The 27,718-nt window shown below is 37.4% G+C and overlaps 2 protein-coding genes across 6 annotated transcripts in view; one reads left to right on the forward strand and one right to left on the reverse strand.

The window, feature by feature from the left end:
• Positions 1–126: 126 nt before the first annotated feature.
• On the reverse strand, positions 127–13,279 carry xrcc2 (X-ray repair complementing defective repair in Chinese hamster cells 2). 3 transcript variants are annotated; one of them, XM_067434995.1, is made up of 3 exons: positions 13,122–13,279; positions 11,594–11,675; positions 127–1,198 (listed from the first exon to the last, which is right to left on the reverse strand). In XM_067434995.1, the coding sequence occupies exons 1-3, from the start codon at positions 13,161–13,163 to the stop codon at positions 408–410; spliced, it is 915 nt and encodes a 304-aa protein (XP_067291096.1). In that variant the 5' UTR covers positions 13,164–13,279; the 3' UTR covers positions 127–407. The 3 variants fall into 3 exon arrangements, with proteins under 3 accessions (XP_067291096.1, XP_067291098.1, XP_067291097.1); XM_067434997.1 differs by lacking the exon at positions 13,122–13,279 and adding an exon at positions 11,924–11,995 and having other exon boundaries at positions 11,600–11,675; XM_067434996.1 differs by lacking the exon at positions 13,122–13,279 and adding an exon at positions 11,924–11,995.
• Positions 13,146–27,718, forward strand: part of actr3b (actin related protein 3B) — a 36,354-nt gene continuing 21,781 nt past the window's right edge. For 2 of the 3 annotated variants that reach the window (XM_067434993.1, XM_067434992.1), the window contains exons 1-6: positions 13,146–13,285; positions 13,389–13,440; positions 14,481–14,536; positions 14,815–14,939; positions 22,299–22,409; positions 22,781–22,876. In XM_067434993.1, the coding sequence (XP_067291094.1) occupies positions 13,397–13,440; positions 14,481–14,536; positions 14,815–14,939; positions 22,299–22,409; positions 22,781–22,876 (432 nt within the window). In that variant the 5' untranslated portion in view covers positions 13,146–13,285; positions 13,389–13,396. The remainder of the gene's footprint in view (positions 13,286–13,388; positions 13,441–14,480; positions 14,537–14,814; positions 14,940–22,298; positions 22,410–22,780; positions 22,877–27,718) is intronic. The other variant, XM_067434994.1, reaches the window with a different exon arrangement.

The raw sequence follows: 27,718 nt of genomic DNA on the forward strand, positions 1-27,718 counted from the left end.
GTGTGTTCAAATCCATAACATTATTAGTACACTAATGCATACATACACGATTAATAGACTATTTATGATTTACTTAGCAAACACTAGGAAATATAAATGTATTTATTGCACAGGATAAATAAATGTATGTTTTATTTTTTCCAGGAAAGGTACAGTAAGGTCTTCATTAGCCATTAATCACAACTAAACCTTAAATCAAAGTTGCTTTCTGTATTAACCATCCATAGAAATAATGTCTTTAATTGTAGTTTAGAAAGGAAATTAAAAAAGGATTGCCTTGCTCATTAAACACACGGACAGAAAATAAGTGGACATTTTTAGGACATTTTGTTTTCGCCAAGTTGCCCTCATAATTGTGAGACAACCCAAAAGTGCAAGTGTCCTGTGCTGAGAGTTTCAGTACATGCTCACTTGTCACATACAAATTTAATACCGTCTTCCATGACATGAAATGAGCACCTTTTGACACCTTTGGTCATTATGCTGGTACATGCTGTGGAGAAAACCTGCTTGTGGTCCTTTGACACATGACTTTTAGTGAACAGCATCCTGTGAGTTACTATTCTCTGCCATACTCTGCACAGGTAGGGTTTGTCAAAGTCTGTAGCGCTTTCAGCTGACCTCCACCTGCGAGATGATGATGATGATGAGCCGGGCACATCTGACACCCCTGGATCAGATCCATAGTTCCTCATGATGGCATGAGTGGTGGCGAATATCACGATGCCATAGTTTTTGCGGAGTCTGTCCAGCAACTCGGCACACTTTCTTAGGTTAGCCTCCTGACAAACAGTGCTCTCGCCGCCATTGAATCTGTCCACCCAGTAGAATGCAGAGATGCTGTCGATGACCAGCAGGCCGGGGGAGGACTGACTGGAGAAAGTGCTTTCGAGGTAGTGCAGGGTTAGGAGAAGCTGTACTGAGCTGTTGCAGTGCACTACAGACAACCTGCGCAGACATGAACGTACCCTCTCCTCGGGTTCGTTTTCAGAGTCGTCACCCTCCTTTAAGTCTTTGGCCAAACGTCCCTCAAGAGTGCTCACTAAGCGCAGCATGTCAAAGTGGTAGTCTGTGTCAATGAAGACCACCCCGACCTCCAGACCTCCATTCTGCACTGGCATGATGCAGCGGATGATCAGGTGGTACAAGGTTTCTGTCTTACCTGCGCCCTCCATGCCATGAAACTCCACAACATCACCTGTACGGATGTAGAAATAAATTGAGATTTAAAATGCACATTACGCTTGTAGTATTTTACATTTCTTTTAGTATGTAATATAGCGGTTTGTGAATGCAAATAATCTCAAATTAAAAAAGAAATTTACAATAAATTATCCTATTTATTCAGGATAAAGTTAAAGTTAATTGTGGTTTTAAACTACTCTGTCAGAACATGAAAAACACTTTTCTAGAAATGTTCTCCTAACAAAATAAATATCTTAATTAATGAAACAGGTTTGTGTTGCCTGCCTTTAATGTTGCGTATCTTTGCAGTGCAGGCTGCAAAATTAATAACATTACATGTTTTGTCTCTTAGAATAGAAATGCACATTTGACAGTAGCTTGAGTTGACAGAAGTAGCTTCAGTTAGGATGCAGATGTAAATTTATGTTCAAAAATGGTAACATCTATAAAAAATTTAATAAACCTAATTTTTATATGGTAAAATTGTTTGAGTTTAACTAAAAATAACCATTGGTCTCTCGTTAAAACCACACATACACACTATATTGCATGTAAGTATTGGGACACCCCTCTAAATCATTGAATTCAGGTGTTCACTTCCATGGCCAAAAGTGTTATTAGAAGCAGTCTGCATGCCTATAGGATTTTATGAGCACCTAAGCAAACTGCTTCTACAATCATTTGTGAAAGAATGGGTCACTCTCAGGAGCTCAGTGAATTCAAGCGTGGTAACTTTATAGGTTGCCACGTGTGCAATAAGTCTATTCATGAAATTTCCTCACTAGTAAATATTCCACGGTCAACTGTTAGTGCTATTATAACAAAATGGAAGCAACTGGGAACTCAGCCACTAAGTGGTATGCTCATGCATGCTGATGTGCACCTTGCACAGAAATCGCCAATTTTCTGCAGTCAATAACTACAGACCCAAAACTTTGTGTGGCCTTCAGATTAGCTCAATAACAGTGTGTAGAGAGCTTCATGGAATGGGGTTCCATGGTCGAGCAGCTGCATCCAAGCTTTACATCCCCATGCGTAATCCAAAGCACTGGATGCAGGGGTATAAAGCACACCACCACTGGACTCTAGAGCACTGGAGACGTGTTCTCTGGAGTGACGAATCGCGCTTATCTGTCTGGCAATTCAATGGACCCGTTTGGGTTTGGCGGTTGCAAGGAGAACAGTACTTGCCTGACTGATAAAATTACTGTATATGTGGTTTCTATATAATTTGTTTTAAAAAAAGAAAACAGTAGCCTAAATACATTTAGAGTGAATGCACAAATGCTATAGCTTAATCACAAAAATACTGTAAATATGTTCCATTACCTCTTAAATACATTTAATACGTCTACATTAATAATATAATAAAACTCAATATGAATATCCCACATTGTGCCATTGTGACGGCATTGTGCAAAGTTTGGTGTAGGGGTGATTATGGTGTGGGGTTGTTTTTCAGGGGCTGAGATTGGCCCCTTAGTTCCATTGAAAGGAACTCAATGCTTCAGAATACCAAGATATTTTGGACAATTTCATGCTCCCAACTTTGTGGGAACAGTTTGGGGAAGGCCCCTTCCTGTTCCAACATGACTGTGCACCAGTTCACAAAACAAGGTCCATAAAGACATAGATGAGCGAGTTTGGTGTGGAGGAACTGGACTACACAGAGTTCTTCTCAAAAATTTGGCAATATAGTGTAGCACCTCACTACCCTGGTAAAATAAAATTGGGTAAATAACGAATAAGGTTTTTAAAAGTGTAAAATACTATAATGGTGATATAATTAATTTTGAAACCATTTTTTTGTTTAACTAAGTGTTTTCAATGAGATTGTGTGGTTTTTACAATGAATTTATACAGCTTTTGTCTTTTTTTTATAAGATGGACACAATTTGTCACCAAAAAAGTAATTTGGTTTAACCATGAATATGTTTTAAATTATTAATCTGCAGATAATTATTCATGAACAAACCTGATTTGACATTGATGTTGAGATAGTATATAGTGTGTAACATGGAAGAAATATAAAATAAAATTATCACTGATCTCATTAATGTAATGATTTTATAAGACACTCAGAAACCTCCAACATATTCAAGTAAAACATTGGACAGGAAAATGTGAAAAGGGTAAAATATATTATTTTACTTTCCTTTAGTTATTAAAAAACAATATTATTTAATTTAAACCATATTGGTTTTACCAAATGACCAAGGCTGGTTATACCGAATGACTGTCACAAAAAGCTACAAAGGCTAATTTTATTGGTAATATACACGCATCTAAAGGATTATTAAGAACACCTGTTTAATTTCTCATTAATGCAATTATCTAATCAACAAATCACATGGCAGTTGCTTTAATGCATTAAGGGGTGTGGTCCTGGTCAAGACAATCTCCTGAACTCCAAAATAAATGTCAGAATGGGAAAATATGATTTAAGCAATTTTGAGTGTGGCATGGTTGTTGGTGCCAGACGGGCCGGCCTAAATATTTCACAATCTGCTCAGTTACTGGGATTTTTACGCACAACTATTTCTAGGGTCTACAAAGAATGGTGTGAAAAGGGAAAAACATCCAGTATGTGGCAATCCTGTGGGCGGAAATGCTTTGTCGATGCTATAGGTTAGAGGAGAATGGGATGACTGATTTAAGCTGATAGAAGAGCAACTTTGACTGAAATAACCACTCGTTACAACTGAGGTGTGCAGCAAAGCATTTTTGAAGGCACAACACGCACAACCTTGAGGCGGATGTGGTACAACAACAGAAGACCCCACTGGGAACCACTCATCTCCACTTTTGTAAATAGAAAATGAGGCTATAATTTGCACAAGCTCACTAAAATTGGACAGTTGAAGACTGGAAAAATGTTGCCTGGACTGATGAGCCTCGATTTCTGTTGAGACATTCAGATGGTAGAGTCAGAATTTGGTGCAAACAGAATACTTTTGAGTGTGTAGCAGAAGAGTATGCAAGCTTTGGGACATACTACTTCATCATCTTTAACGGACAGCTCTGTTGCTTAGTTACGTATCCTTTTACTGTATAAACTGCCCTGTCAATCATCGTCACAGTTCAAATCCTCCACATTCAATTTAATTTAACTAATTATTGGAGTCGCACATTGATCTGTCGTGGGTCTTTAATGCAGACTCTTTCCTCATGTGTTTGCAGTTTAAATATATAATGATGCATGCTAAATTTAATGGCCAAAAGTATCATTACAAAAGTCCGGGAATAGAATACTCTTCTCAACATACTACGATTTGGGACATACTAATACTATTTTCAGATACTATGCATGTAGGATGGATAGCTTGCGAATTGGGACACGGCAAGTGTTTTACTAGGCCTTAAGGCCAGAACACACCAAGCCGACGGTCGGCCGTCGGGCAGTTTTTGTGCGTCGGCCAACTAAGTTTCCTTGGTGTGTTCCACACAGTTCCACGCCGTCGGCTGGCGTTGGTCCTTGTCGGCTGTTTTTCAGCCGATTCGACATGTTAAATCGGCGTCGCCGCATGTCGGGCAGTCGGGACATATGATCGTTCTGATTTGCTGTTCAGCTAGCGAACCAGTGCACGAGAAAATAAAACGGAAGTGACGAAGCAAGTAAACGACAGAGTCAAGATGGAACACAGAACGCCTGTCTCCTCCATAGACAGTAAAAGAAAGGTGTCGTCTCATTTGATTATATTCCTCATTCCAATACATGTTAACACATGTTAATATATATGGCTGTGTAGACCGAGGCAAGTGAAGACAAACTGATCAGCATGATCCAGCAAAGGCCAGCTTAGTATCACACTACGGGAAAATGTTAACGTTATGTCAACTGTGTGGCGAAAGCGGAACTGTGGCGTGAGATCGCAAATTAACTTGTCATGTCAGGTAAGATTTCCTTTTTTGCAATAGTTTTTTCTTCTTCAGTAGTCCATATTTTTTTAAAAAAACTGCATGTTAGATTGTTGTGTGCAACTTTCATCTTTGCACAGCAGTTAATTTCACATTCAAAATGCACTAAAGATATCAAAACACTTAATGCATGTCTTTATGTCCAAAAGCAATGATAAATCCACAGTTTAGCCCTCATATATTTCGGTTGTACTAACTGTGTGGAGAGTTTTGCAAAAGTGACCTAAATGTATTGAGAAATGTGTTCTAGCGACTGTAAAAAAAATGCTGTCATCCAGAATACATCCAGTTAAAAGTAGAACAAAAATGAACATTACAATAGCCATGAAATTGACATAACTCAGCGTAATGTTTTTTTTATTTTTATTGTCCCTCAGAGAAAGAGCTCAAGAAGCGGTGGGATTCATTGCGAACCCAGTACATGTGTTACAAGAAACATGGACCCTCAGGAAGTTCTGGAGCTCAGAAGACCCACCTGCAGTTTCTAGAACCTCACACAAAAAGGAAGGAGTGCACCTCAAATCTAACACTATCAGGGTACACACACACACACACACACACATATATATATATATATATATGTGTGTGTATGTATGTGTATATATATATATATATATATATATATATATATATATATATATATATATATATATATATATATATATATATATATATATATATACACATACATACATATAAATATATATATACATATACATATAAATATTATATATATATATATGTGTGTGTATGTATATATATATATATATATATATATATATATATATATATATATACACATACATACATATAAATATATATATACATATACATATAAATATTATATATATATATATATATATATATATATATATATATATATATATATATATATATATATATATATGTGTGTGTAATTTATTTTATTTATTTTTTCTTTCCATTTGAACAAATGAACATTTTGCTTTTGGTAAAGTGGCCAATGAATGTTCAGATGGGTCTATTTACAAGTAATTCAACAAATCAACTTCCACAATGTGCATCTGAATAGATCCATTTAGCCAATTTGCAGGGTATTGTTTTAGCTATGCCCTGTTATTGTTATGGGTTATTGGTGAACAAGTGTAAGAATCTATTGTATCACATTGTTCACATTTTGATTGTTTCTTTAAGGAACCTTTGTCTGAAAGTGAATCCTGTTTACCCTCAGATGGTACCAACAGTGACACCTGGATTGGCACCCGTGAGGAGCCCAGCTTCATTACGGCTGAGCTACGGCCCAGTACACCCTTGGCTGAATCTACACATATAGCTACTTTTATAGCTATTCTCTATATAGCTATTTGTGCCCATTGTACTGAACATTGGAAAATAAAAAACTTTGACTTTGGGTACTTGCATTCACAGTTCTTTATGTAAAAAAGGATCACAAAACAAGATGATGCAGAATTCTAACCCTTATTTTGCTATTTGACATCTAACTAGCAGGGTAAATAAACACATCTATATTGATGTTTTAATTTAAGAATAAATAGATTTTCAATTAATAGAGACATATTTTTATAATGTTACTTCCACAATACAATGTTATCAAAGTGCAATATATGTAAATTAATAGTTAGCATGGTTACTGTCAGTTAAGTTCAGTGTATGGTTGAGTGTTACATTATTTTCATTAACATTTCTGTGCCACTGGAGATTTCATTTCCAAACTGCTGTTATGTGATGTGCATGAAGCAGCATGATATCATTTTGAAGAAATGTCACCATAGGCATGTTTCCAATGAAAATATATATACAAATTCTGTCATAATTCATTGAACTAGCACCAAGCATTGTCACAAACATAATTTACTGTAAATCAGAATGCGTCATACACATATATTTATTTTAACAATCCTTATAAGTGGCCATTGTTCAGATTGTGTCACATTAACTTCCACAATGCATCTGAATGAGCCAATTTGCAGGGTGTTGTTTGAGCTATGCCCTGTTATTGTTATGGTTCATTGATAGGTGAACAAGTGTAATAATCTATGGTTTCACATTTTGACTTCGGGTATCCATGGTTTCACCCATTTAGTGAGCGTTCCTCGTATTTTTGGCGTCCGCTTCTACCTTTCCTCTTCCACAAGTAAAAGACCAAGGGCTGACAACGGCAATGCCATTTGCAACGTTCTGAAATGCACGAATCCGTCTGTGTGGGGAAACGAAAACGACAGCTGATATCTTTATAGCTCTTCCGGTTTCCCGCTTCGAATAACGAAAACAGACTACTGCCACCAGCTGGGACGGAAAGGTATTTCCTCTAACGCAGGCGCAGAACGGACGCGCTATTGGCCGTCTGATGTCGAGCGTCGGCTTGGTGTGTCAGGGCAACTTTGGACCGCTTTGGACCCAAGACGCTGCCGACGTGAGGCAACGTGAGCCGACTCAGCAGTTTGCTTTCGTCGCCACTAGTTGATCGGCGTCGGCTTGGTGTGTTCCTAGCTTTAGAAGTTGGCTACAGGAGTCAGGAGAACTTGTTGGTTCTGGTGTGTTTAATTGGGGTTGGAGCTAAACTCTACAGGACTGTGTTTAGAGACCTGTGATATAAAGCAACCACAATGCTTCTATGACATTCAGATTTTAAGATATTCCTCTTTGGGTTTGGGTTGCTAGGGAGCTCAACAATAATTGTTAGGGCATGGCTAGGAAGTGTTGAAGGTGATTGGCTGCTTGCTGCTGGGTCGAACAAGCCCACCCTCACGTTTCTATGACATTTATATTCAAATATACTCCTTTTGATCTCTTTTAATGGCAGTCTATGGATCAGTTGCTAGGGTGCTCTAAATTGTTGCTAGTGCACATAATAATAATAATAATAATAATAATAATAATAATAATTATATAATATGAATTTAAAACAAATTATATCTTTCTCTTCTTTTGGCAAGTATCTCTTTTTTTAACAGGATCAGCACTGATCATTTCCCAGTAGTGAGCCCCTTTTTTTGATAAAGGCATCTGCAAAGGTAGAATTCAGTCAGAATGATGCAAGATTCTATTCTGCACATTTGCCATTAATAAAATGTGGTATTTATTTATTCCACATATGTACAAATATGACCAACATACATTGCTGTCATTCGGTACAACCAGTAGGTCATTCGGTATATCCAAATTTCAGTATTATCGAATGACACTTTTGGTTATACCGTATGACAATGTTTTCAAACAATGCTAACAGGCTGATATTTAGATGGCTAGCTAGTTAACTGATTCATGATCCAAATCATGAATCAATACGCTGATTCATAACCGTTTGAATCAAGCCTGCAGCTTTTACTTAGTTATTTGATGCTATAAAAACAGGGTGTGACGTCATGATTGACAGCTGAGATCGACTTCTCTGAGTGAAGTTGTCACTGAGGCACTAACAGACTTTTTTCTGGATTTTTGGGAGCTGATTGGAGCTTTAGCTTTAATTTCTACATTTCCATAACTGTTTATTTCACACCAACATAATTAATTGTTCTGCAACTGTGAGGGTGTGGGCGGGCTTTTGATATCGCAGCAGTACTTCCTGTTCTACTTCCTACTGCGCAACTCCGGTCCCGAAATCTCTACTGCGCAGACTCGGTCCCAAGATGTCAGCGCCGTGCAGGCCGCCTGAAAGCTTAAAATCTGGCAAGCGGAAATGGATGATGTTGCGTCGTCCATATTTTTTTACGGCCTATGGTTTTGAATCTTTATGAATTGTAACGAAACTAAACTTTAGTTGGCCATCGTCATCGTTTTAATCATTTTTGTGGCCTCAGGACACCAACTAAAGTTATGACTTGTAAATTAAGTTAAAAGTGGGGTGATTGTTATTTCTCGTGCCAAATGCAATAAACTTGTAGCCAATCAGCAGGTAAGGGGCATGTCTACTAATAAAGGGTGAGAAGAGAGCACTCAGTGCACATCATTATTCAAAACACACAACACACATAATAATGGACATTTGCCGAGAACTAATATATGCTGGCTTTTTCTTGAATATGCTCGTGTGTCATGTTTGTTCATTTTCAATCGTATTGTCACTCACTTCAGCGATGATAAAGACCCGTTCATTTCCACACCGTATAGAGCGTCTAAAACTCCTCACTGTCAGTTTCAAGCGTCAGCTCACAAAATGTGTCCAACAAGTAAGATACTATACTCCTAATATATGTTTGTTTCCTCTTTTCATGATCTGTATAACCCTTAATATGTAATATTTCGTTAGCTGGACTATCGCGCTTGTGTAATATCGAGTTGTCATGAGAACGGTTTGTGTTTTTGTGATCGTTATAACTCTAATCGTGTCATAATTGTAATACATTCGTTAATTGGACTGTCATGATTGTGTACCATCGAGTTGTTCATAAGAACGGTTTGAGTTTTTGTGATGGAAGGGGTGACTTTTTATTCAATATTCAACCTGGATTTGTAACCATAGATGGTTAAAAAAAATATGGACGTAATGTCTGTGACTTCACCCATAGAATTCAGATAAGCCGCTCTGAAGCGTAAAGTAGGGTCGAGCTGGCCGTTGCCAGACCCATATAGAGACATGGTTGCGACAACTCCATAGACTCCAATGGAACGTTTTTTTTTTTTTTTACAGCAATGGCGGCTCGTGGAGACTCTCAATAATTCCTGGAAGTAGAAGCCACGCCATTGTGTTACAGCAGAACAGACCATTCGTGATACACTTTTAAAAGGTAAGATGTTTAATCAGGAAGATTTTAAATTATCAGCACATCTTAATTACGTTTCATCTATCGTTATGAAATTAGAGAAAATTATTCTACTTGTTTTTTTTTTTTTTCATCAATGCATTTATTGACTATTAATTACCAAAAATCTCAGTTCTGTCACTGTGACTGACAATTTGAATTGCCCGCCAAAGCACTTCCTGGAACTATTCGAGGTCTACATTAATTACGTCACTATCAAGCGTTTTGAACTTCCGTTGTCGCAACTCTCTTTCTCTATGGCTCTGGCCGTTGCCATCTTGCGAGCGAGTCATCGCGCGTCACTCCCGGATAACAGAAAAAGGGCAGAAAGGCGGGATGTGGACGGAGCTTGGGTGACGCAATGACTATAGACGGCGGATTAATGGCTATCCACCTGTCACTCAAAGTAACCACGCTCTTAATTATGCAGAACTTTAAGGCTTTATATAACGTAAACGAATGAGTTTTAAAAAAATTCACCCTCCTCACAGTTGTCATGAAGGTCAAGATTAACCGTATAGGCCAAAACCACAATATGTACCAGGCTGTAAACATGTTTTTTTTCTGCTGTAAAATGAGGAATTTTTAACATGGGGCTCAATGAGATTCTGCTCCCTCCTGGAGCCTGTCCCTAGTGGCCAGTCGATGAATTGCAGTTTACATTACTTCCTTATTGGCATCAAGAGAGATCGCGGGAGATTGCCGCTTGTTTGTAAAACACAGATTCTACCATAGTTGTTGCCTGGGTTACATATGTGTGGGGCGGAGCTATCAAAATAGGGCAGAGACCCTTTTTGGGGTAGGGGCGTGTTTGTTTAGGTGATTTGAAATAACAACAACAACGGTTTCCAGATAGCACACTTACCCAACCTAAGCTTTTCAGCTATTTTGACAGTCCTCATAGCAAGAGACAGTGTCTTATTCGCCTTATCAGGAAACTCACGGGAGATTAGCATCAAGGATGTGCAACTGCGTGATGCCATCATGTCAGTATGGACCAAAATCTCTGAGGAATTTTTCCAGCACCTTTTTGAATCTAATGCTGCCTTCACATGGTATCTGTATTATCGTAAATACTAGTTCTGTCTAGTATTCAATGTAGTATTTAATGTAGTATGTAATACATAGTGTACAAAACTGGACATGAATGCTTTCTGAAGTCAAAATTCGAATGCGATGAGCTCGTAATAATGACTTCAGAAGTGGGAAATAGGACATTTCTGATAACATGTGAAGGCAGCATTCACCACAAAGAATTAAGGCAGTTCTAAAGGCAAAAGTGAGTCCAACCAGTACTAGCAAGCAAGGTGTACCTAATAAAATGGCCAGCGAGTGTATATTACCATTAAATATTATCACACACACACACACACACACACACACACACACACACACACACACACACACAAAATATGGGGGTATTTCCAGAAATATTACATCATATATCTTCTTAACTGCCACCTATTTGTATTTATACCTTATATGGACCATGGTTGAAGAACTCTTCACTTCTCAGAACCAATTTGACGTTTCATGATGTCTATGTATATTTTTTTTAACAGGCATCTCTCATGTTAATACAATGCAGAGGACATATGGCAACATATATTATATTAGTGAAAAGTATTGATATCGTTTAGGTATTTATGTTTCATTAACTGGTGTTTGACTAATGTGCTTTCCCTTTTGTGTTATGGATAATATTAAAAATTCCAATTTAAAACATTCAGGGTCTGATTTTACTGCACCTTGACCTGGACCGACGTCGAGAGGAAATATATTGGGTTCAATGTCCCTCAATGACTGTCGCCCCTCAAGTCTGCTTACCAGCTAGAAAAACACAAACACTGGTGTTTACACGACCACATTCAAACATAATGCATGAACTTAGATTTACTTTCACACCAACAAAGATTCAAGTTAACGTTAGCTGAAAACTGTGCTGATCATTCGAATTAATCTATTATACAGGAATAGTACATGTTGCCATGCTTTCAGCCGGTTTTAAACTCAAGCATGCGTTAAAATTTATGAGCGAGTTTTCTTAAAGCTTTAATGTGAACTGATCTGTCATGTACCTGTGCACCATTCTCAGCCATTCTAACTCGCGTTGTCATTTCGTTGCTTTCGCGCTCTTATTTCAAGATTCCATTTCCGGATATATACGCGTTCGACCACATTTCAAAACAAAAGTCCTACTATTGAAACCACAATTGTATTTAACTTTTATTTTATTTTATATATGCTCTATTTTATAGAATATTTTAAAATGTATATAGAATTATAGAATGTATTTAGAGATTGTGTGCACTGTTTTAACTGGTCTTTCACTTTTCACATTTCTTCTGGAATTTTATGCAATTATTTTAGCTACGTCTCATTAAAAAAAGAAAGGTAGGAACATGCGATTCATTTACTTCAATTAACTTGCCATACATTTATACGTCAGATATTTGCATTGACCATCTCAAAGGGTTTTTATGTTTTGATGGAAACACTAAAATCTTCCATTAGGCTAGCAGACTGAGAGCTATATTACACAATATTTTCTTATAAAAATGAAATAAAAAAAAGTTTTTTCTCTCTAAAAGATCATTTTCAAAGAGATCATCACTTGCTACAGTGGAACACAAATGTACATTCTGAATGAATAATTATATACCCTCATGTAAAATTAGGACCGACTGCCATCTAGAGTTTGCCCTTCAGAAATCTCTGTTCTATGATACAGATCTCCAGTCAGTTTAATTCAATTCCAAAGTGCTTTGGCATGCTTTGTAACAATATTGGCAATACACACAAAAGCAGTGCATGAAAAATACTACATTTTTATAATAATAATAATAATAATAATAATAATAATAATAATAATAATAATAATAATATGCACAATGAAATTTATGGGTCCCCAACATAATTCTCGAATATTTATTGATATTAAAAGATTAAAAATCAGTTCATGGAAGATATTTTCAAATTGATTCACCATCTTGGACCAAATAAACAAAACAATTTCTAGGCATGTCTGTCAGCTGTATAGGAATACAAGAGTTGAGAAAGTAAACAATGATAATGCGCCACGCGCTCTGCGGTCTGTTGTAACGTTACATGCATTTTGCAGCTAGTTAAATTACGAAGCATACTATGGCAAAACGCTTTTGGTTATGAATATTAAATACGCCATGTTGACGTTTCTTAGCGACCTTCCAGCGAACGTTTTTTATCTGTAGTGGCGAGGGCTTGGCTCATAATGAATATTAATAAACCAGCCTTTACCATAGTAGGATTCGTAATGTCGCTGTCAGCCCAGTGGATCATGATGAGGCAGCGCGAGTTGATCCAGAATGTTTCTATTTTTTACCTTCCCTTTGACTCGGGAAGCAGTCGCGAAAAATAACGATACAAGCCATAATCAAGGGACAATATACGCCGCATTAAAGGTAGGCCTACACCTGTCAGCCCTGTAAACGACACATGGTTTCAATGTAGATGACGTCGTTGTTGTTGTGACATGCGGATATCTGTTTATGTGATTGTATCTAGAGCTGAAGATGGCAGTGCGGCCCCCTCCATGCGTGATTGACTGCGGGACAGGGTGAGTGTTTACTGTCACACACCGAGCATTCATACTCCTCCAGTTTCGTTTCTGCTGGCTGTATATTCATTTAACCAATTGCTTTTCCATTCTTTTCATCGTATTACTCTCTGTGTGATACAGAAACATACCATTATATGATTGCAATGTTTTTATTAGGTAGAAAACATATCAAATTCTACATTCTTAAAATTCTTTAAAATGCTTCTGAATAGGTCAGGAGGATCAATTCACTAATAGAGATGAGGGGTATGTGAAAATACCATACTTTGACATATGTTTGGGGGAAAGCGTAGCACATCCTGTTTTGAACTTTCTCAGGTTTTGTAAATCCACAATCACATGGGCTTTGGAGTATTTTTCCCCCCACATTCATTTCGTGCATGTCTAGTACAATTATGTGCTTTTGTTTAATGTATACAGTGTATACTTTTTTCTTAATTTGCCCTAAAAGAGTGGAAGTTAAATGTGACAACATGCCCCATAGGGAGGAAACATTGTAACACGTGAGGGCCACATTGTAACATGACCAAATGAGAGCTATATATAAGATGAAAAATAAACTTAATTAAGTCATTTACTTTTGCTATGGTTAAATAAATGTTCAGTGATATCTTCCAAAGATCTGTTCATTTTGGCACAATTTATTCTCTAAATTATGTTGCTATGGTAACTAGTAAATACACAAAGCTTTGTCATCCTAGCATGTGTGGAAATTTTGAAACCATGTGTTAGGCTGTCCCCCCGCGCTAGCCCCTAAATCTGGTCTGAGCTGTCTGATGAAGTAATATCCCTGATATGGTTTTCGGTATGATTCTGTATGTTTTCATATAACATGCTGGTCTTGATTTAATTGGCTGCCATGTCAAAATATATTTATCAGGTGCATAGCTATATAATAAACTTCCATAGTTGTTATTTGATAGATGGATAGACCGTGTACTCACTGGAAATACTAATTGAAAAATGATAAACAACAAATACATCGTAGAGGTTCCTTCATCTCATCCATGATGATGATTACTGTTCTTCTTCTTCAGGTACACCAAGATTGGTTATGCAGGAAACACGGAGCCCCAATTCATCATGCCATCCTGTGAGCTGTTTGCCAGTTTAAGTTGTTAAACGGGGCAGATCAGAGAAGACTAATACTGCATGTCCAGTTCTCAGTTCCAGGATATATTATTTGGATCACGAATTTAATTAAAAGCTGCCTTAGGGAAGCACTATTTTAAGCTGTTATAAAAACGCTGCTGCTGTAACCTCAATATACTGTAGGCTCTGAGCCAGTTAACAAAACACATCCTTTAAGAACACTTAGCTTATTTTATATGAATTGTGCGCTATAAGCTGATTATAGTGTTGTCACTTCAGGTATTGCGATCAGGGAGTCAGCCAGTGTTGGAGATCAGGCACAGAGACGTCTCATGAAAGGGGTGGATGACCTCGATTTCTTCATCGGAGATGAAGCCATTGATAAGCCAAACTATGCAACCAAGGTGATCAGTTATGATATGTAATGTAAACGTCTGTTGTTTTAGGCCTATAGACAGTAGAAGTTTATTAGCATATTTGTTAAGGCTTAAGATATGTTCAAATCTAGATGTGAAATCTAAAAAGGTTCATTGTCAATAACGTTGATACGCATGATGCACAGCTGACACAGAAGTCACTTTCAAACCAAGCAGCTTTCAATTGGTCAACACGGGGAACTTTTTCACACTCACTTGAAACTTCCCTGTAGATTTCTATTGAAATTACCGGATTTCCCAAGCAACAATCAATGTTAACTTTAGGCCAGGACATATGCAAACACAGACGAAAATTATAAAGCGGACCTATAAGAAAATCAATCAAATCAAAGCTTTTAGTCAGTGTTGGGGGGTAAATAGTTAAATGTAATTATATTACAAAAAAATTTACTAATTCAATTACAGTTACTTATGAAAATATTAATGATTACAAAGAAGGTTACATCTATTTTCTGTAAAAAGATAGGATATGTTGAATAATCTCCATGGACTATGATGTTTGCGGATGACATTGTGATCTGTAGTGAGAGCAGGGAGCAGGTGGAGGAAAGTCTAGAGACGTGGAGGTTTGCTTTGGAGAGAAGAGGAATGAAGGTTAGTCGCAGCAAGACAGAATACATGTGTGTGAATGACAGAGAACCAAGTGGAACAGTGAGCTTACAGGGAGAAGAGGTAAAGAAGGTGCAGGATTTTAATTACTTAGGGTCAACAGTCCAGAGCAATGGGGAGTGGGGAAAAGAGGTGAAGAAGCGTGTGCAGGCAGGTTGGAATGAGTGGAGAAAAGTGTCAGGTCTGTTGTGTGATAAAAGAGTACCAGCAAGAATGAAAGAAAAGTTATACAGGACAGTAGTGAGACCAGCGATGTTGTATGGTTTGGAGACAGTTGCACTGAGGAAAAGACAGGAGGAAGAGCTAGAGGTTGAGGTTCTCTTTGGGAGTGACAGGGATGGATAAGATCAGGAATGAGTACATCAGAGGTTCATAGAGCACATGTGAGATGATTTGGAGACAAAGTTAGAGAGGTCAGGTTGAGATGGTTTGGACATATTCAGAGGAGGGAGAGTGAATATATTGGTAAAAGGATGCTGAGGTTAGAGCTGCCAGGTAGGAGGTCTAGAGGAAGACCAAAGAGGAGGTTTATGGATGTAGTTAAGGAGAACATGAAGGTAGTCGGTCTGAGAGAAGAGGATACAGAGGATAGGACTAGATGGAGGCAGATGATTCACTGTGGCGACCGCTGAAGGGAACAGCCGAAAGAAGAAGATGTTGAATAATATCAATGTGTTGCTTTGCCTGTTTTTGATTGTCTCTGCCATTTAGGCCATTTAGTAAAACAATTCTATTCTGATGGTTTTGATTGGCTCTCTTGTTTGCATTAGCAGCGCACCACATCTGCCAATTCCATCAATCACATTGCCGCTGAAAGCTTTAGGCTACAACCTGCCTGAGAGTAGCCACCATGGCGAGTGATAAAAATGTATTTCAGTGATGGAAAATTGAAAAGTAATAAAATATAATCAGTTACATTTAATTTAACTTTAATAAACTAATTGAAATCTTACACTATACTTAGTATTACATTTTAAATAGGCTAACTTGTAATATGTAACCTATTACATTCCCAAAGTATGGAAAACCTAAACCTTCCCAACACTGCTTTTAGTTCCTGTGTCTATCTTCAGGCCATCAAAGTTCTAGTGTAATCCTAAAAACAGCCTTTAGATGTAGTTTATGTACAGTTTTTGAGTACTGCCTAGCAATTAGCACAACAGATGGGCACAATCAATGTATTATGCTATACAAAACTTCCTGTTTAAATTGGAAATACATCAGTATAGAACAACTGCTGTCCACCAATTTAATTTAATGTATGAGTGGTAAGTGTATTACATTTTTTAGAAATGCCAGTGGCAGCAGTGGTTCAGTTATCGCTACATCCAGCTAACCGGACACTGCCTTGAAAAAGATCAACCTGTCTCGAACAAGGATATTTGAGATGTGAATGGTCACTTTGAAGGAGTTACAGGGTTCAGTAACTGAGAACAGAGTGAAGGGGGCACCGGTCAACCGTATCAAGAGCTTGACATAATACTGAGCTATATAAAAGACAAGCACAAAGAAACCATTGCTCAGCTTGCAGTGTGAGAAGAGATTATGTGATAGAGGTTTTTAAAATCATGTTTGATGAGAATTTGGCAGTCAACCACAAAAACCCACCATACCAGCAGTTTTCTGAAGTACATTTCAGCATACATCGAAAACCTTAACTCTCAAAACAATTAATTGATTTGAGTAGAGCCAACTCAAATTAAACAAATTAGATTAAAAAAAATCACTTTTATGAGTATTAAGATACTTTTTTTTCTTTTGAGTTCTCAAAACTGACAGATTACTTAAAAAGTTTAAATGTTTTCATTTAGACTAACTTCAATTTAACCGAAACTGGGCTGGGATTTCTATTTCCCAGCATGCTTTGCCATGACACTCAAAAGGGGCAGCACATGTCAAAATTAAGTAAGCCAGATAAGTTATATTATGTTTTTTTGTGTGCAAGATTAGCATCAAGTGGGAGATTTAGTAGTGTTTAATGTTTTACGCTAGTTTAGAAGAGTTTTTGTTATTATTATTAATATTAATCTTTTTGTTGTTGTTGTTGTTGTATTTGTAGGGTTACCATCATTGTGACAAATAGAGCATGAGCTGAGTTTGAGAAGATATACATGTGTTAAATGTACTATATTGCTGTCCTCATTCAGCAAGTGTTATGATATGCTAATTCTACCAAAACATTGTGTTACCAAATTGAATTAGCTACACTGTAAATAATAATAATAATAATAATAATTAATGTCTCCAATTGAAAATTTTCTAGACTGCCGGCTTGTGCACAATTCAGAATTAAATTGAGAATGACTCCTAAATTCCAATTTAATACTTGAATTTGAATTGATGTCAAAAACAGGATGTCGAATTATAATTCGAATTTGAATTAAAGGAAGCAGAATTAAAAATTCAAGAAAAATTCAAAAAAATTAATATACATGTCCATCTTGCCATAGCAGCTTCCTTTGCGCCTGTCGAGTCTTGTAATTTTCACTAAATAAATTAAAGTAATATTTAAAAATAGTGTGTATTTTTTCTTAAGAAAATTGTGGTTCAGTGTTGTATAGAAATAAAACCAAGAGATACACTTTCCTAATATTTTTAAGGAAATGTAAGCAATTTTGAGGCTTGAATTGAGGAACCGATTAAGCTGATAAAATTAAGGAAAATAAGATTACTTATTTATTTATTTATTTATTTTTAAATTACAAAAAATAAAATATATGACAGGAGTGAAGAAGCAGTGGGGGGACTGTGGGGTTGAGGGGTATTTGGGAGTTGAGTAAGCATTACTCCTTATATATATTTATTATATATACTCATTATACATTCCAAGATTACTTATTTATTTAAAGCTCAATTATGCCGTTTTATTTAGAGACAGCATTGTTAGTTCCCAGCATGCTTTGCATATGGCTGGAAATGGAGATTAATATTGAAATGAAGTGTTGTTTAATGTGTTTTTGAGTGAATGGAAACATCTGTTAATATATAATGTTCATTTATGTTTGACATTTGAAAAAATTTCTGTCATGTTGAAGTTTGGACCATTACCATTGTGCAGAAGAGTAGAGCTTATGGTTAGGTTGTGATGTGATTAAATTATTATTATGAAGAAGAATGCTGCTTTTTTTCCATAAGTAATAAGTTTGCTAATGCTAGTGCAATAACAAGTTTGTTTCTACTTGTGCCAGCATCAAACTGACTATTAATTGAATAACACAACTCAAAGTCAAATATATACAGGTCATTTCCATTTACTCTAATATATACAGTGGAGATCAAAATTAGAGAACAACATACAATTTCCTAAATTTCAAGGTCACTACTTAATTATCCTAAAAGGAGCAGAAGGGCAGTTTTTAAGCATATTTCACAAGTTTAATATATTCTGAAATACAGTATATACATTTTAAATCAGACAATTGAAAAATAAAGCTGGTCAAAATTAGAGAACACTTTCAGATTTCCAATTTTCACTGATTTTGCAAGATGGCAAGCCACTCTAAGGTGACTGAAACCCACCGACATGCAGGTTGTCCAGATGAAGGCCAAAGGGATGACCCTTTCAGCTATTGCAAAAGAAGTTGGTCATTCCAAATCTGTAATTTCTAGAATATTGAAGCTTTACAAAAGACACTAATTCATTCAAGTACCCAAAAAGGTATGCAAGACCAATGCACGAGAGGACAGGACAATGGAGAGACGTTCAATGTGGAATTGGTTCAACACTGCAGCTGGAATTACTCGCCAGATCAGAGCTGAACACAGTAAGGATCGGTTTTGCCATACAGTGTCTTGTCATTTAAGAGAATTCAGACTGGATGCTCACTCTGCAGTGACCAAGCCTCTCATCAGCAGAAAGAATCAAAAGGCTAGACTAACCTTTGCTGAGGAGCATGTTGTGTGAACAGAGGAGAACTGGTCCAAAGTTCATTTTAGTGATGAATGCAAGTTTAATTTATTTGTGTCTAATGGGAAACATTATGTTCGGCATCAAACTGGGGAAAGATTGAACCCAAAGTGCGCAAAGAAGTCAGTGAAAGATGGATGAGGAAGTGGCAAGGTTTTGGGGATGTTTCTGCAGCAGGAGTTGGGCCTATTATACAGCTTCATGGCAGAACCTCAGAACATGTGGTTCCTTCACAGCGAGCATCTCCCAATCAGCCTGCAATTTGTATGCAATACAATGGCCCCATCACACTGCAAAATGGGTAAAGCTAAGTTCCTTGAAAGTGAGAACATCGAAATTATGAAATGGCCAGCTCAGAGTCTGATCTGAACCCCATTGTATAATCATTGGTGACAAAGTTATGGGTAAGAAACCCACTACAGTTACCGAACTGTGGAAGAGACTGGAAGAAGAGTGGAACAAGATCACACCGGAGCAGTGTGAGTATCTAGTGATGTCCTGTGGCCGCAGAGGTGCTGAGCTCATTCAAAGCAAAGGCCTCTATACCGCCTACTAATTTTTGACTGCTGTAAGCATCACATTTTAGTTGTAATGTTTTTTTGTTTGTTTTTTTGTGCTGCATTGGTTATTGTTCTCTAATTTTGATCGTGGTGTTTTTGACAAAATAAAGGCTTTTGTTGAAGTACCTTGGTATTTTCTAAAACATGCCAGCAGAACAATGGTATACCCACAGCTAATCTTCCTTCAAACTTCAAGCAATAAATATCAACAATATTTCTGAAAAAAATCTAATGTTTCTAAATTGTTCTCTAATTTTGATCTCCACTGTATATATTTTTTTCAAAATCAACTTAAATTAAAAAAGCACATTCCACTTATAAGATTTAATTAATAAAAACTACTAAAATATGTGTAACATTGTTACCATCATTTTTTAAAGTAGATACCGTGTAATATGTTTACAGTGTAGATGTGTGTAATGAAATTGTGTTATTAAATTACACAATTAATGTAATTGTTTTATTACTGAGATCAAATGTGTAATTCAATTAGTTACTAATCATATTAAAAGAAAATTGCTTTGCATTGATAAAGTAATCCAAACCACATTTATAATGGGTAACTTATAAAAGTAAGCGATTCAATTTCCAAAGTAAACTTCCTAACACTGAATGTGTGAGATTTAACACATTCTTTCTGTTGTGTGACTGTGGAATATCTTTGAATTGTCATGAATTTAACTCTTCCTGTCATTCCAATTCAAATTCAACTTCCTGGGGGGGCGAAGTCAATTCAATTCAAATTTCAATTCATTAATTGAATGGAGGCCAATTCTGAAATTCTGAATTTTGCACAAGCCTGCTAGACTGATCTCATCTAAATTTTTCAGTTGGCCAAATTGAATTTCCATTAATTGATGCAATTTAGTTCACAGAAATACAATTTGGCCAAATGAAAAACTAAGATGTTATCAGTCACTAGAAAATTTTCAATTGGAGACCTGATTTTTTTTTTTTTTTTTTTACAGTATAATTAAAGCAAGTCAAATTTCCACTACTAAAAATTTGAGATGACTTGATATTTTTACGATAAATGTATGAATTAGCTTACTCAAATATTTTCAGAGCAATTAAAATGCATGATTACAGAATAAAAATGGTTTATATATAAATAAAAAGTAATAATAATAACAAATAAAAAATAATAATAAAAAGTTCTGCAAACTTTAACTTTCTTAAAAACTGAAGCAACTGATTGCATAATTTTTTTGAGTTTTACCAACTTATTAAGGTTTGCAGTGTACTTTTAAAAATAATGATGACATTGCAATTTAGTAGATTTAAAATTAGATTGTTGTCAAATGTAACATTTATCGCAGTAGTTAAAATTATAATCAAGTACTTTACATGTGCTTCAGTCTTAGAAGAAAAGGATCTATCGGCGCTACATATTTGGAACCCTTTAACGGTTATATATAGAAGTATAGTTGAGTTTACTCCAAAGAGCCTTTTATGCTAAAAGGGTTCTATATAGAACACTGCAAAAAAAGAAAAGAAAAAAAAAAAAAATTTTATCAAAGAAAAAAATGCATTTCTTATCTTAGCAAAAACTCTCTTAATTTTGAGTTATTTTTTCCCAAAATAAGACAATTACTTTTGCTTGTCTAGTAAATACTTCTTGTTTTAAGAAAGTTTAGATGTTTGGACTAGAAACAAGAAAAAAATACTAAGTAAGAAAAGCATTTTTTTTTTTGCAGTGAACCTTTTAGGGCCTATAGAACCTTTTCTTCTAAGAGTGTTTGGTACCACTCGTTATTAAACCATAATTATATAAAATGTACTTTAACGTCAAATTTTAAAAGTGTACTTAAGTGTGTTAAGAAACAAAGTCATGAATGTATACTCTCTTTAAGTTGTATTTTATTCTATTATGATATTAAATTACTGCATACAATATGCTTAAAATATGAATCACGCTACAAATGCACATAAGATACAATTAAGCACTTCTTTTTGGGGTGGTAGCATCACACTGTTGGGTTGCCTTTTATCATCAGGGACAGGGCATCGTTCTACAATAGAAGGAAGAGTGGATGATGTAAAATACTTGAAGCTCCTGAAAGAGAACTTGTTTTGAAAAGGCCAAAGAAAAATCCTACAATTAGAAACCCTGTAAAAGCCAGAAAAGCTTATCCAGTATAATCAAGTACTCGCCAGTGACTGTGATTAAGCTATCTTCACCAGACAACATTATCGAAGACTAGAGTGATGAAGAATTCACAATGTTCTTTTTCTCTTTGTATACATTAGTGGCCCATCAGACATGGTATTGTAGAGGATTGGGACCTCATGGAAAAGTACATGGAGCAGATCATATTTAAATATCTCCGAGCTGAGCCGGAGGACCACAACTTCCTGATGGTATGTCGACTGGACATTCTTAAAGATGAGATTACAAAGTGTTTAGCACAGTGATTTGTGAAACAGATTCTTCCGTCTGAGAAACACAGGAAGCACATACATAATTGAACCTAGCAAATTAAATATTTATTGTTTGCATAATGATAGATTATGCTGCTTTTTCAGTGTTTTCATGTTACAGACAGGATGTTTCCAGTGTGTCTTTTGCATGTGTGCCTTCGTCTCACTAATCTACTTGATGATGACAACACTGCTCTACTTGATGAACACTTTTTATATGCACTAATACATCACAAAAAAAACATGTAATTTATTAAACAGGCTTTTGAGTCTGTTAAACCTGATGTTGAAGTGCTATGTTTTCTTCTCAGACAGAACCTCCTCTAAATACTCCAGAGAACCGGGAATACTTAGCTGAGATTATGTTTGAAACGTTCAACGTCCCAGGACTGTATATCGCTGTTCAGGTAAACTTTCATGTTTTACAACTGCACTTTGTGGTGTGGTTATGTGTTATCACAGGTCTCTTTAAGAGAGAGGGGCTGGGAGGAGTTAAGAGAGAATAAGGAGGGGCTTTATGGGGAAGAGAGAGAGAGAGAGAAATAAAAGAGTTGGTTGACACAGAATGGGCTTGATCTCTTTTTATTGAATAATGTGACATGGTGTCAGAAGTAAAAGGAATATAGAAGTGCAACAGTGAAGAGCGGCAAGATAAAGAGGAAAAAAAAGGTCAGCGGCAGTTGAGCGATCAGCATAAGTGAGGATGAAGCGGGTCCCGCTGAGGCAGCAGCACATCAACAGGTTCAGCCGGGACCGAGTGTACCTCCGAGCGCCACCTTCACGATTCAGCCTCCGGAGCTTTTCAACTTCACAAAACCTCAAGAGTGGGACAAGTGGATTCAGCGGTTTGAAAGATTTCGACAGGCCAGTAATCTACATGTCAGCTCACAGGCTAATCAAGTGAATACATTAATATACTGCATGGGAGACAAGACAAACGATGTTTTGAGAAGACAGCAGTTATCTGAGGTGCAGCGGCACAAGTACAAAACTGTTAAAGAGACATTCAACAAATTTTTTGTGCCCTATTTGCAAGAACATTTGCAAGAATGTGCAAGATTTAATTTAAGGGTGCAGCAGCCAAATGAATCAGTTGATAACTTCATAACAGCCCTATATGCTCTGGCAGAAAATATATATGCTCAGAGATAGACTTGTAGTTGCAGGGCTCTCAAGTTTTGAACTGAGTTCAGAGTGAGATTTCGGCCATGGCGGCAGCAACGGGGGTTTGGCTGGGTACGAGGGTCTGATATGAAAAATGACACATTCATTCGTACAAATAAAAAAATATGCATTTAATTTGTGTGTGTGTGTGAGTGAGTGAGTGAGTGAGTGAGTGAGTGAGTGAGAGAGAGAGAGAGAGAGAGAGAGAGAGAGAGAGAGAGAGAGAGAGAGAGAATGGTTAGCGTTGTTTATTGGTGTTGGTAGCAGGTTTTTGAGGCCTTCAGCCCAGAGGTTGGTGGCACCTTAACATGAGCGTGGTCGCGCTGATGTGAGCTGTGGTTTACAACAGAGATTATTTTACTCTTAAATAATCTTAGACAAGCTGCCTATGATTATTGTTTGCTATATCAGTATGGTTGTATTTTTTCCTCTCTTTATGACAGCGGCAGGGCCGGCTCTAGCTCTTTGGTTGCCCTAGGCGAGATGGAGTTTTGCATTTTCAATTCCACTTTGAATTTTGCTACTTTCATTGCGGGATATATAATCAAAATGCAATCGCAAGTATCTTAAATGGAAGTTTAAATGCAATTTAGAAAAATAACATTTAAATGATCATTTTGCTACAATTTTTGCTGGAACATGTTAAACACATCTAATTATTTCTGTAATTTCTGTAATACATTTAAATTTTAATTTTGCAACTTATATAAAGTATTACAATATACAATTTATGTTTAAATTATATGTTAAAACTAGTGTAGGAAATAGCAAATGTAAATTATATTATTCAATTTGAATTATCATTTTGTTCCAAATGTTGCACACATGGTATGGAAAATGTAAATTTAAATACTGAAATGCATTGCCTAGGCTATGGCATTGCCATTTTGCATATTGCATTGCAAATTTTATATCGCTACACTTCAGCTTCCATAAATAGGGGTGAGCACGAATATATTCGATCTGTAATTAATATTCGAAAAATAAAAATAAAATTGAAATTTTACTATATTGCTTCGCTGGCCGTAAATGCAGTGAATCCATGATAAATCCCTCTAAATCTCGCAGTTATAACTAAATCCACTGGGTGGTTCTGTGGAATGTGTTAATAGCTCGACTGTAAGAATTACTTAGATGAAAATGATCTTACAAAATGGAGTTACTTTTAATAAATTAATTAATGAAAGTGAGTTAAAAAAATCACATCCAAACACTAGTGGAATGAGGACAGCTGTCCATCACCGCATTCACGAGTGCAGAAGAGCACAGATGTTCACTGAGTGATAGCGCAATAACGTACGATAGCAAAATGCATTTCCTGCAAATCATGATTGAGCTTCCTTTAAGTTTTGTTGAGGGATTAAGAACAGAAAACAAAGTGTTGTCAGAAACTTAACTTAACAGCGTTATCTTTGTGTCTCTGCGTCTGTCATCGTTGCTTCTAGTTGCCAACTAACGGTTCTTCAGCGAGCATTTGATTCACTGAGCGAGGCCGTGGCGTGAATCACAGAATGTGACGTTGGAATCAGAACGTAAACGTTCTTGGGTGGAGGGAATATCCATATCTTACCCAGATACAGCAAATCTATTTTATGATTGGCTGTTCGGTCTCTATTTTTATTAGATTAAACTGGTGCGTGGCAGGGCCGTCAGAACTCGGAACTCGCTTGATTCCTCTAATAGCGCTCAACTCAGTGTGTGTTACCCTGGCGATTTCTCTGCGTGAAAAATACAAAGTGTGGCGTGTGAGCGTGTGAACGGGTTGAAATGCGTGTGTCTCACGCCCAATGCGTGAGACTTGAGAGCCCTGTAGTTGGTCTAAGAGACGGTACACTATCTGAGTGGATGCAGCTGGACAGAGACTTCACCCTTGAGAAAGCCATTAATAAGGCACGTCAGTCAGAAGTCATAAAAAACAACAGACTGACTTGAGATGCGAAATAAAAGTGGAGTGGAAATTTATGCTGTAGCAGCAAAAGCAAATAAAAAAACCCCAGCAAAATAGAGCCCATCAAAATTTAAAAATGAGAAAAGACACTGTCAAAGATGCAGAAAAACGCCAGGTCATGGGAAATGGTAGTGCCCGGCCAAAGATGTTTCATGACACACATGTAGAAAAAAAGGCCACTACAGCAAGGTGTATAAAACTGCCAAAAATGTGCATTGATTCAGTAGAGTACAGCGAACCAGCAGAGCCCTGGTTTTAAGGCACAGTAGAGGCAGGCCAGGATTCTTGGGCTGTGGAGCTGTTCATTAGACGCCATAAAGTAAGATTTAAAATTGACACAGGTGCAGACATCACAGTCATTCCAGAGTCTACATTCAGAGAGATAACCAAAGGGACATTCACTCTGGAAAATGCAGATAAGCCACTACTGGGGCCAGGTGGGACTCCACTCTCTGTAATGGGGATGTCCCAGGAGTCACTTAGTAAATGTGAGCTCACGTTGCAAGAGAATGTGTATGTGGTTAAAGATCTGCACAAAGCACTTCTCGGTCGGCCAGCAATTTTAAAGCTCATTTTGGTAGCTCGGCACGACAGTGTGGATACAGACATGCTCAAAAAGACTGTACCCGAAGGTATGTCAAGGCCTATTTATGGTACACCAGCCCTACAAAATCAATCTCAAACCAAATGTGACTCCATTCTCACTCAACCCCTAGGAGAGTTCCACTTCCTTTGCTGGATAAAGTTAAGAAGGAATTAGAGTGCATGGAGCAGTTGGGAGTCATAACAAAGGTTGAGTAGCCAACCGACTGGTGTTCAGGCATGGTACCTGTACCCAAGAAGATTGGGACAGTGCGTATTTGTATTGACCTCACCAAATTTAATGAGGCTGTATGTAGGGTGAAGTACTGTGGCAAGCAGCGGGGCGAGGGACCGCGAGAGCGGACCGGTGACGAGTGGTAATGAGTACCAGCTGCGTGTCACACCGGTCTCGTCTCGCGGCCAAGGGACGGGAGCATAAAAGGAGGAGCGAAGGCAGTGGAAGACGAGAGAGGACCAGGCCTGGATTTTATATTGAGTTTTGTTTACGTTTTATTAAGTGTGTGTGGGCAGTCGTCCGTGAGGGGCTGCCCACGTTTTATTATGCGTGTGTGTGTGGGCAGTCGTCCGTGAGGGGCTGCCCGCGGTTTTAATTTAGTTTTGTTTATTTATTTTGAATTAAAGTTTTTGAACGTTCGCCGGTTCCCGCCTCCTTCCTTCCCATCCGCGAACTTCGTTACATGTACATTTTCCCTTCGGTAGAGCAGACTCAATATGCCGCCGTTCGGCATTGCTTCAGCACCGGAGCATTTTCAGAGACGCATGTCCATGGTCATAGAAGGGCTGTCTGGGGTGAGACCTGATCCAGACAAGAGCTGTGAGCGGTACTTGAGCGGTGCTCGAGATTAAAAGAGCCATTCAACATCAAAAGTTCACAGCTTCCTTGGTAGGGTAAACCAATTAGGTAAATTCATCCCATTCCTTGCTGAGAAGGACAGGCCGTTGGGGGACCTTCTTTCAAAAAGAAACCACTGGTGTTGGGGTAGAGCTCAGCAGGAAGCCTTTAGTGAACTTAAGCGTGAGCTTTCATCCCCACCTGTACTAGCTTTGTACAATCCGAACAAAAAGCTGAAACTATCGGCTGATGCATCATCATACGGCCTTGGTGCTGTTCTTCTGCAGAAAGAGGAGGAGCAGTGGAAACCTGTGGCATATGCATCACGTTCACTTACCACAGAGCAACGGTATGCCCAGGTGGAAAAGGAGGCTTTGGGCCTGACCTGGGGATGTGAAAGGTTCAAAGATTTCCTCATAGGACATCACTTCCATCTCGAGACAGACCACAAACCTCTGGTGAGTCTGCTGGGTATTCAAGAACTAACAGGACTTCCTCCAAGGATTCAGATTCACATCTATGTAGAGACTGTAATAGGGTGCATGCCTTCCAACACTAACTATTTAACAGAACTCAAAGAACAGCTGAAAAGAAAACCCACCTGTTCCAAAGTGATGCAACGATGCCAGGAAGGATGGCAAAAAAAAATCTGGCCTGAAAGAGCGGTCCTCACAGTCCATGATGGTCTTCTGTTAAAGGGCT

This window comes from Pseudorasbora parva, chromosome 24 (genome assembly GCF_024679245.1).
Source record: "Pseudorasbora parva isolate DD20220531a chromosome 24, ASM2467924v1, whole genome shotgun sequence".
Classification (NCBI taxonomy): domain Eukaryota; kingdom Metazoa; phylum Chordata; class Actinopteri; order Cypriniformes; family Gobionidae; genus Pseudorasbora; species Pseudorasbora parva.